The sequence below is a fragment of the Ailuropoda melanoleuca genome, chromosome 5 (genome assembly GCF_002007445.2).
Source record: "Ailuropoda melanoleuca isolate Jingjing chromosome 5, ASM200744v2, whole genome shotgun sequence".
In the NCBI taxonomy this organism is placed as follows: Eukaryota; Metazoa; Chordata; class Mammalia; order Carnivora; family Ursidae; genus Ailuropoda; species Ailuropoda melanoleuca.
In genome coordinates this window covers 63,978,023-63,989,150 of record NC_048222.1, presented here as the reverse complement: position 1 = coordinate 63,989,150, position 11,128 = coordinate 63,978,023, and the positions used below count along the sequence as shown (strand labels likewise).

The 11,128-nt window shown below is 41.1% G+C and overlaps 1 protein-coding gene across 3 annotated transcripts in view; it reads left to right on the top strand.

Annotated features, from left to right (window-relative positions):
• The first annotated feature begins 5,442 nt into the window (after positions 1–5,442).
• RAD51 (RAD51 recombinase) overlaps positions 5,443–11,128 on the top strand; it is a 29,800-nt gene continuing 24,114 nt past the window's right edge. The window contains exons 1-2 of one of the 3 annotated variants that reach the window (XM_034661146.1): positions 5,443–5,817; positions 10,172–10,274. In XM_034661146.1, coding sequence (XP_034517037.1) covers positions 10,188–10,274 — 87 coding nt within the window. In that variant the 5' untranslated portion in view covers positions 5,443–5,817; positions 10,172–10,187. The remainder of the gene's footprint in view (positions 5,818–10,171; positions 10,275–11,128) is intronic. The other 2 variants (XM_034661145.1, XM_002913219.4) reach the window with 2 other exon arrangements.

The window sequence follows — 11,128 nt, the reverse complement described above, 5'->3', positions numbered from 1 at the left end:
CATTAAGGAGGTCACATGATGTAATGAGCTCTGGGTATTATATAAGACTGATGAATCACCGACCTCTACCTCTGAAGCCAATAATACATTATATGTTAATTAACTGAATTTGAATGTTAAAAATTTTTTTTAAAAATCTGATAGTTTGTGTGCCAAATTTCCCCCTAATGTGTGATTTTATTTGACTTTATTTATTATAGGTTTTGGCATTTAAAATTTTAAAGATATTTAGGTAAATGTCCTCTCCTCCCCTCCCCTCCCCCAGCCCCTCCTCTCCCCTCTCCTCCCCTCCCCTCTCCTTTCCTTTCCAAGACTTTATCCATTTATTTGAAAGAAAGAGAGAGAGCTAGATACAGAGAGAAGGAACACAAGCAGGGGGAGTGGGAGAGGGAGAAGCAGGCTTCCTGCTGAGCAGGGAGCCACGCGGGGCACATGACAACTGAGCCACCCAGGCACCCTATATCAATATTTTCTTTTATGGCTTTTGAATTTGTGTCATATTTAGATTCTCTCCACTGTAAGATCTATGGTTTCTCTTAGAACTTTTATGGTTTAATACTTTACATTTATATCTTTGAACCAATTGGATATTTATCCTAACATTTAGTTTAAGGATCCAAATTAATTTTTTTTCCAGATGGCTATGTGGCTATCCCAGCACCATTTAACAAACAGGCAACTTCCCCCCACTGATTTGTAATGACTTTTTTATCATATCCTAGATTTCTCCATGTATTTGTATCTCAGTGCAGTAGGCAGAGTAGTAGCCACCCCCCCAACACCAAGATGTCCTTATCCTGAAACCTGTGAATGTCACCTTACATGGCAATGGGGGTTCTACAGAGCTTTTGAAGGATCTTGACATGCGGAGACTATCTTGGATTAGCTGGGTAGGCCCAATGTAATCACAAGGGTTTTTATAAGAGGAAGGCGGGATGTCAGAGTCAGAAGGAGATGTGATAATGGAAACAGGTCAGAGTGATTGTTGACTTTGAAGAGGGGGTAAGGGACGTTGAGCCAAAGACCGTAGATGACTCTAGAGACTGGAAAAGACAAGGAAACAGATTTTTCTTGTAAGACCTCCAGAAGAGAGAATTCTGCCAACACCTCGCTTTTAGCCCAGTGAAACCCCTTAGGAATTCTGAGCTCCAGAATTGTAAGATACACATTTTTGTTATTTTAAACCACTACATTTGTGGTAGTTTGTTATAGCAGCAATAGGAAACTAAGACACTGATATAACTATTCTATTGACCTATCTTATCATACAAGTCCTTTGTAATTATTATAGGGTTTTTTGGTTTTCTTTTGTGTTTTGTTTTGTTTTGTTTTTTGAGAGGGAGAGAGCAGGGCAGGGGCAAAGGGAGAGGAAGAGAGAATTTTTTTTTTTTAAAGATTTTGTTTATTTATTTGACAGAGACAGCCAGCGAGAGAGGGAACACAAGCAGGGAGAGTGGGTGAGGAAGAAGCAGGCTCCCAGCAAAGGAGCCTGATGTGGGGCTCGATCCCAGAACACCGGGATCACGCCCTGAGCCAAAGGCAGACGCTTAACCACTGTGCCACCCAGGCGCCCCTGGAAGAGAATCTTAAGCAGGCTCCACACTCAGCGCAGAGTCCGACACAGAGCTCCATCTCACCACCCGAGATCATGATCTGAGCTGAGATCAAGAGTCGGATGCTTAACCAACTGAGCCACCCAGGCAGCCCTATAATTATTATAGTTTCATAATATGTTTTAATATCTGGTCAGTTCAGGCCCTTTTATTTCAGGATTTTCCTAGCTCTTCTAGCTTTTTTATCATATAAAGGTAAAAACTAGCTTGTTTTGTTCCCCAAAAACTCTTAAGGTAATTTTTACTAAGATCATGTTATATTAAATTTAAAGAACAATTCATGGACAACTGGTATCTTTAAGATACTGCGTCTTCCATAGTATGCTTTTCTGTTTTGTGTCTGTCATTAATATCTTAAAATTTCCTTTATATAGGATGTGCACTTTTCTTGTTAGACTTATTCCGAGGCATTTTATATTGTTACTATTTTTAAATTATCATAATAAAGACAAGATAAATTCAAACCAAAAATTCAAATAATATACAAAAGAATACAGATGAAGGCAAAGTCATCCAAAATCTTACTAGTGAACATCCCTCCTACATAGTAGGTACCCTTAGCCACAAAGAAGGGCAATGGCTATTGGATAGGCAACCAATGGTGATTGCCATGAATCACACTGGGATTTCTACTGGGAATTTGTTGATGTTGAAGAACTTTCAACTTCATAATTTTGAGCCTTCACCTCTGGGAAGATGGTTTTAGGAATTTTTCCATAGTGGTCCTGAACATTTCTAAAAGTTTATTCCTAGACACTTACGGTTTTTGTTACTACTGTGAACAGGCTCTTTTTCTATTACATTGTCTAATTAGTTATTGACACTTAATAAAGTGCTGATCTTTTTATATTTCATAATTGGTTACACTAATGTACTTTCTTATTATCCCTTAAACTATCACGTATATAATCATATCTGTAAATCTTTCCTAACATTTACACGTTTTATTACTTATTGTTTTTAATTATTACACCCAGTGACACTTCCTGAACAACAGTAAATAATAGTGGCAATAAACAAATTTGTTTCTTTTTTATTTCAGTAATCTCTACACCCAACATGGGGCTCAAACTCACAACCCCGAGAATAAGAGTCACATGCTCCTACTGAGCCAGCCAGCAGCCTCAGTTCTTGGTTTCAATGAAAGTATTTCTTTTTTTTTTTTTTTTTAAAGATTTTATTTATTTATTTGACAGAGATAGAGACAGCCAGCGAGAGAGGGAACACAAGCAGGGGGAGTGGGAGAGGAAGAAGCAGGCTCACAGCAGAGGAGCCTGACGTGGGGCTCGATCCCATAACGCCGGGATCACGCCCTGAGCTGAAGGCAGACGCTTAGCCGCTGTGCCACCCAGGCGCCCCACAATGAAAGTATTTCTAACATTTCACCAGTAAGCAAACAATGATAGCTTGTTTGGAATATCTATGTTTTTTTCTTGATCATGCTAAGGAAACATCTAATTCCTTTTTACCTTTTTCCCCCTTAATGAGGAATTTATGCTGGATTTTATTGAATGCTTTTTCAAAATGATGAAATTAACCATATGGGTTTTCTCCTTGACCTATTAATATGGTCAATTATAATAGATTTCCCAATACTGGATCATCCTTGTACTACTCAATTGGATCACTTGGACATGACAGTGGGTTTCCCTTTCTCAATTTCCCTTACTATGCTCCAGGCTGACTATGCCAGGAGATTATATCCTTGAGACAAAAGATTAGGTTTCTCATGATTAAGTTTTGGTTTTACTAGATGTTACCTCTTTAAGATTTCAGATAGGTCACTGGACTGTAATCTAGGATATATCCAAAACTTTTCAATTACACACTTAAAAATATTCATATGGATTGCTAGCAAGAACTCTAGTTTGTCCTATATTCAAGTGTTTAGTGGGTTGTCTTGGAAGAAAGAAACAGAAAACTACTCAGGGGCGCCTGGGTGGCACGGCGGTTAAGCGTCTGCCTTTGGCTTAGGGCGTGATCCCAGCGTTATGGAATCGACCCCCATATCAGGCTCCTCCGTTATGAGCCTGCTTCTTCCTCTCCCACTCCCCCTGCTTGTGTTCCCTCTCTCGCTGGCTCTCTATCTCTGTCTCATAAATAAATAAAATCTTAAAAAAGAAGAAGAAAAAAAAAACTCGGGGCGCCTGGGTGGCACAGCGGTTAAGCATCTGCCTTTGGCTCAGGGCGTGATCCTGGCGTTATGGGATCGAGCCCCACATCAGGCTCCTCTGCTGGGAGCCTGCTTCTTCCTCTCCAACTCCCCCTGCTTGTGTTCCCTCTCTCGCTGGCTGTCTCTGTCAAATAAATAAATAAAATCTTTAAAAATAAAAAAAAAAAGAAAAAAACCTACTCGAACTGGTTTAAGCAGAAGAAATGGAAGATTTATTTGAATGTAGGCGTATCTCATAGATCTCAAAAACAGTAAGTGCTGCTGGACTCCTGAGAAATTGGAAAGATTTGGAAAACAGATTTCTTTCCTTTCTGTCTCATTCTCTCCCACTTTCTTGGTCTCTCAATTTCTTAATCTTTCTACAGATGGGGTTTCTCTGGTTTGACAACCATACAGCCACTGGAATTTCATTTTAATGAAAGGTCAAAGTCACATGTGATTTCATTCAGCCAAGAGGGGCTGTGGGTTTGCAGATGCTCTAAGAAAGGGGTGTGAAGAAAGGGAGGTAAGGTGGGTATATTTGGTATGGAAGGCAGTTACTATTATCCCCAGGTACTATCTATAATTACTAAGTTAGGTTGATTCTACCTCCAGAATGCTTCCTGAATCTGTTCTGTCATTGCTCTAACTCAAGCAAGCCTTCATCCTTTGTCTGAAATATTGCAAGAGCTTCCTAACAGTTTTTGCTGTCCTTACTCTTTCTTGAAATCGCTCTTGCATTGCCACAAGACAACGGTGGAAGGATTAAGTAAAAACTTGATGAACGTAAGCATTCCACAAATATAAAGTAGTGGTGGGGGAAAATAGATCTAAATAAAGTAGTAGTGAGAGGAAAATAGATCAAACCATAGGACTCCTTTGCTTAAAAAATTTTCAACAATTTCCCTATTACCTAAAAGAATAAAGACTAAAGCTCCACACATGGTCTTAAGCTTCTTCAAAACTTGAACTGAATGTTAACTTTCCAGTATCAGCGCCTCCGGGACACTTTTCCTCCCTCATCAGACAATACTATGACTTCACCACGTCATTAATTTCCATGCCCATACTGCTCTATATGCTTATATCTTCCATCTCTTCTTTCCCCAGGAAACCCCATTCACCCTTTAAAACCAGAATCACAGGTCAATCTTTCCAGTAAACCACGATAAGGTTTACCTTCACAAAATCAATGTCTCCCTCCCCTGGAGTCTTGCAAATCTCCAGTAAATCACCAAGGCTTGACTAATATTTCAGGCATTTTTCTCCCCTTCACTATCTCTGTCTTCCAGTTCCATCTGTCTACTCGAGCATCCTCAGGTCTACCACCTTCAGGGGCCTGGAAAACGCCAGGCTGCGGGAATTTGAGTCGGAAGCTCAGAGCAAACCAGGTTTAGATAGTTCAGAAGCAAAACCAGGTTTAGATAGTTCAGAAGCAAATCAAGAATAGCTCTCTCGAGCCAGGCTTTTCCCCCAGAGGGGCTGAGGCGCTAAAACAGGCAGGCGCCGGCGGTGCATACTGGGAGATGGAGTCTCCGGCCGACCCCCACTACCTCTCGGGAGTTGTAGTCCTTGGTCTGGTAAAAAAGAAGAAGGCGGCGACTCCCAAATTGTTAATTAGTTCTTAGGGGTAAACGGAAAAGGGAACTCTTTAACATCATTGCAAGACTAAGAGCCTTGGGCCGCTCTCCAGCTCGCGAGACCCGGCCCAGCCGGCTAGACGACGCAGCCGAGGAGGCGGGGAGACGTTACGTTGACGCTGGCGTGACCCTCCCGGAGAATTTGGCGGGATCTCCGAAAGTTGCTGCCAGGCGGGGAGAGCTCTGCTACCTGAGACTCTGGTCTGAGGAACGCTGACGCGCCCTGAGGGGCGTAGTTGGGGGCTAAAACTCGCCTGGGTTGTGTGCAGAAGGCCGGAACGAGGGAGTAGAGAAGTTAGCAGCAAGGGAGGGCGTCTGGAGTCCGTCTGGGGTCGGGGACGTCCGCGGACCAGACCAGCGGACGGCAGGCGGAGCGCGCAGCCCGCCCGAGTGAGAAGCGCTGTGGACCGAGGTGAGTGTGTGAGGCGTAGACTCGGCCTCTTTCTGCGTCCGGATACGTCCCCGCATTAACTGGACCCGGCCCGACCCCGGGCCCCGGCAGCAGGCTTATGGGCCCTTCTGCGCCAAGTGAGAAACCGGGGTTGGCCGGGCGGAGCAGGGGCATGCCTGGGCCCAGCCCACGGTCGGAGGTGGTTGTGAAAATTGAAGCGGTCCCCAGGCTCCAGAGCTGGGAGCAACCTTAGAAACCTTCATTTCCAACACCCATTTTATGGGTGTGGCAAGAAAGCCAGATCCGGAGAGGTGTACCGATTTAATGTCACAGCTGTTTGTGTCAGGGCCAGGGTTTCCGGATTTCTGCTCAGTCCTCTTTCCATTACACCTTGCTTTGCTACGAAATACCAGCCTCCAGTTTCCTAAAAGGTGTTTTCATTATCTAATGCGGAAGGCCGTGAACGTGATACCCAGGGAATCGTCTGTAGTGAGGTGGTGTTTTTTTTAGCTTCCAAAGTGAAGTGTAATAAGCATATAGAAGAATGTACGAATCAAAAGTGTATACAGCTCTGAATTATTTCAAAGAGAATATACCTGTGTAATCACTACTCAGGTCAATAAATAGAATGTTGTCAGCACCCCCAAAACTTCCCTTGTTCCCCCTCGAGTATGTCCCTTTTTCTCCCCAAAGGTAACCACTCTATTGACTTCTGACACCATGGACTAAATTTGCCTGTGTTTGAATTTTGTATAAGTGACACTATTTATGTTTTTGAGTCTGTTTTTGCTCGACATTGTGTCTGTAGATTCATACATATCTTTGTGTGTAGAGATAGTTCTTTTTTGTTGCTGTATAGAATTCCTTATTTTATCTGCCCATGGTGGACATTTGGGTTGTTTCTAGTTTCTGACTTTTTAAAGGAGAAAGGCTGCTGAGAACATTCCTATGTATATTTTGGTGCACATGTGTATGCTTTTCAGTTTGTTAGTAATACAGTGTTGAAATTCCTGGGTCATAGCATTTGTCTATATTCAACTTCCACATATGATGCCAGTTTTCTGAAGTACCAATTTACATTCAGACCAGCAGTGTATGAGTGTTTAGTTGTTTCACATGCTTGCCAACACTTGATATTGTCAATCTTCTTAATTTTATCTATTTTCGTAGCATATAGTAACACCTCACGCACGGTTTTAATTTTCTTGATAATTAGGTTGAGCGTTGTTGGTTCATATGTTTATTGGCCATTGGATATTTTTTATCCTGAAGTGCTTGTTCAGATCTCTGTTTTTTTATTGGGTTGTTTTTCTTGCTGGTTTGAAGTTTTTTATATATTTTATTTTTTTAAAGATTTTGTTTAGTTATTTGACAGAGAGAGAGGGAGAGAGCACAAGTAGGGAGAGGGAGAAGCAGGCTCTCCGCTGAGCAGCAGGCCTGATGCAGGGCTTGATCCCAGGACCCTAGGATCATGACCTGAGCCAAAGGCAGATGCTTAACTGACTGAGCCCCCCAGGTGCTCCTGAAGCTTTTTATATATTTTAATTATCAGCCCTTTGTTGTATATGTGGTAAATATTTTGTCCCCCAACTATAGTTTGACTTTATTTTCTAAATAGTGTCTTTTGATAGGTAGAAGTTCTAAGTTTAAATGTAGCCCAATTTTTCAGTCTTTTCTTTTTTGGTTGTTACTTTATCCAGTTTAAGAAATCTTTATCCTAAAGTCATGAAGATATTCGCTTATATTCCAAGAGCTTGTTTTACAAAACTCTTACATTTAAATCTATAATTGAATTGGAAATGGATGTTTCTTCTGTATGTGTGGGGCAAGGAGGGTGGTTTCTTACTTGGTAAGGCTCTCCAATCAACCCAGCACTGTTTATCGAAAAGACCATCCTTTCTCCATTACTCTGCAGTTCCATCTTTTTCAGAAATTACGAAGGGAGATGTTTAAATTTAAATTGCATTCAGGTGTTTCTGATATTTAGTACCATCACAGACACACGTTATGCTAAATTGGCCATCTAAGAGATCTGCATCTGAGCTAATCAAGAACAAATGGTCATCTCCAAAGAAGACACAGATGGCAAACAGGCACATGACAAGGTGCTTAACATAACTAATCATCAGGGAAATGCAAACCAAAACCGCAATGAGATATCACCTCCCACCTGTCAGAATGGCTAAAATTAAAAAATTAAGAAATAAGGGATCCTGGCTGGTGAGGATGTGGAGATAAAGGAACCTTCATGAACTGTTGGTGCACTAATTTACATTTAGTGCAGCTGCTATGGAAAACAGTATGGAGGTTCCTCAAAAAATTAAAAATAGAAATACCATGTGATCCAGTAATTCCACTACAGGGTATTTACCCAAAGAAAATGAAAACACTAGCTTGAAAAAATATATGCTCCCCAATGTTTATTGCAGCATTATTTACAATAACCAAGATATGGAAGCAACACAAGTGTCCATCCACACATGAATGGATAAAGGAGATGTGATATATACATACATACATATACATACGATGGAATATTACTCAGCCATTAAAAAGAATGAGATCTTCCCGTTTGCAACAATTATGGGGGGACCTAGAGGGTACTATGCTAAGTGAAGTCATATAGAGAAAGACAAATATGATATGATTTCATTTATATGTGGAGTGTAAAAAACAAAAATAAATGAACTAACAAAAAGCAGAAACATAAAGCAAACTCGTAAATACAGAGAACAAACTGATAGCTCCTAGAGGGGAAGAGGAGGAATGGACAGAATGGGTAAAGGTGAGTGAGAGGTACAGGCTTTCAATTATGGAATGAATATAAGTCAAAGGAATAAAAGGTACAGCATAGGGAATATAGTCAGTGGTCTTGTAATAGTGTTGTATGGTGACAGATGGTAGCTGCACTTGTGGTGAGCATAGCATAATGTACCAAGGTGTCAGACCACTATGTGGTACACCTAAAGCTAATGTGACATTGTGAATCAACTATACTTAAAAAAAAAAAAAGGAAAAAAAACAAATGGTCCTCTTTTGTCAAGTCTTGAAGAATGGAGATTTCATAATTGTTATCTTTTGAGTTAAATTTATTCGGATTGTTAAATTGTCCACTTTGTATTGGTGTGATTTAAATTCATTTATTCTTGTGAACATTATGACTTGTTCACTTTGGGGTGCCTGGGTAGTCCAGTTGGTTAAGCCTCTGACTCTTGGTTTTGACTGAGGTCATGGTCATGAGATCCAGCTCCCTTGGGCTCCACACTAGGCATGGAGTCTGCTTAAGATTCTCCCTCTTCCTCTGCCACTACCCCCCCACCCCGGCCCTGCATTCTCTCCCCCCGCCCCCCAAAAAAGACTTGTTCACTTTTACTAACACCTTTGAAAATAATTAAAATTTTTTGTTCTCCATTCTTTTCAACCTGAGCAATCTTAATGATCATAATAACCTGACTAGGTATGGGCCTAATGCTCTATGGAAGATTTCAGACTGAGCAGGGTACTTGGATGTTATTTATTCATTTGTGCATTCAATTAGGTCTGAAGTTGATTAAAATGGTGATGTTTAAATTCCATACATCCCCCTCCTTTTTTTCAGATTTTATTTATTTACTTGAGAGAGAGAGTGTGCATGTAAGCCAGGGGAAGGACAGAGAAGCAGACTCCCTGTTGAGCAGGGAGCCTGATGTGGGACTTGATCCCAGGACTCTGGAATCATGACCTGAGCCGAAAGCAGACGCTTAATTGACTGAGCCACCCAGGCACCCTAAATTTCACACATTCCTATTGGAAGCAGAATGTGTGATTACAAGCTATGATCCTTGGCTAAGATGGGAAGTACTTCTCTCCTCTCAGTCTACTCCCTTATCAGGAGTGGAGTCTTATAGACCGTCATTCTGCACCTTCATTTCACTCCTCTCCCACCACCCCCAAACCCTACTTACTGGAAGGGAACAATGAAATGAAACAGTTTAACAAACTTTCATCAATTTTTTTTTTTTTAATTCTAAGTCGAATCTTGGAAAGTCTGCATTCATTTACCAAATACTTACTAAACACCTAACATTTAATGTATCGTGGGGTGTACACAAATAAGACTTGGCCCCTATCCTCAAGAAATATGAAGCAGGGGAACTGGGGACCTAGTTGGTCTAGTTAAGCTGTGCATCTTTAAGAAGCAGACTATTCCTGGGTCTTCCTAAACTACTTTTGATAGAACTAGCTAGGTGGAAGGGAGAGCTGGTAAGATATATTCTTTTTCTTGCCGTGGGTGAGTCACTGATTAGACCAAAAGACTAATGAGTAATTCTTAAGAGATTTATTGCAAAACGAACCTTGCAGCTCTGTACTTTTTCTGGCCATCTGTATTTTTCAGTAGTGTATGCTGAGTAATGGCTATGCAAATGCAGCTTGAAGCAAATGCAGATACTTCAGTGGAAGAAGAGAGCTTTGGCCCACAACCTATTTCACGATTAGAGGTATGTGCTTAGTTGTTAATTTTGGAATTATAATGCTACATTAGAGTCTCCTACCTATTGGGAGAAATCACAACCTCTTCATAAATGATTGATTTATTACCTAGGTCAAGACCCAAATTAGAGTTTTCAGAAGTGTTACAAGGATCCTGTGGAAAGGCTTAAGATGAAATGCTGTTAAACATGTCTGGCCAGATCTCTTTTGTTAAGAATTCTCCTTCTACTTTATCATTTTTCTCTCTCAGCGTTGGATTGTCAAAAACTAAGAAGCCCTAGGATCCCATGGTGGACTATGTATGAAATTACAGTCCAGAGAATTAGAGTGGCCTGGGACAGCTATGCAGGAAGAGAGAGGAGCATTGTCTCTCCATTGACCCATATCTGTGCTGAAGTTACTAGCAAGACAGCTGTCCTGGTCAGGGAGAAGGGCTTGCGTTTACTAAGGTATATATATATATATATATAAGAGCCAAGTTCCAATTCAGGACTCTGCACAGAGGAACATCAAGCACCAGAGCTGGGGCCTTGCACGATTTCTTCCCATTGTACAGAGGCCCCACAGTGTGAGTGTAGCTGACATAGGCTGAAAGAAGTAGGAGAGAAAGCAGAGAAAGCCTTTATTCTTCTCTTTACACATATTCCTACCACCCCCAGCTAAGCTTCAAGACTCCAGAAGTTAATTTAAATGGGTTTGTGATAATATGACAGAGTTCAGCATCGTAACTTCTGGTATCATAAGCATCCTTATACCCACACATGCATTTTGCTTATTGCTTAAATATTAATAGTAGAGCTTGTTTCTATGGGCAGGTTCTATTCTCTCCCCTCTTGAAAACCCTTCCCAACCTGCAAATACA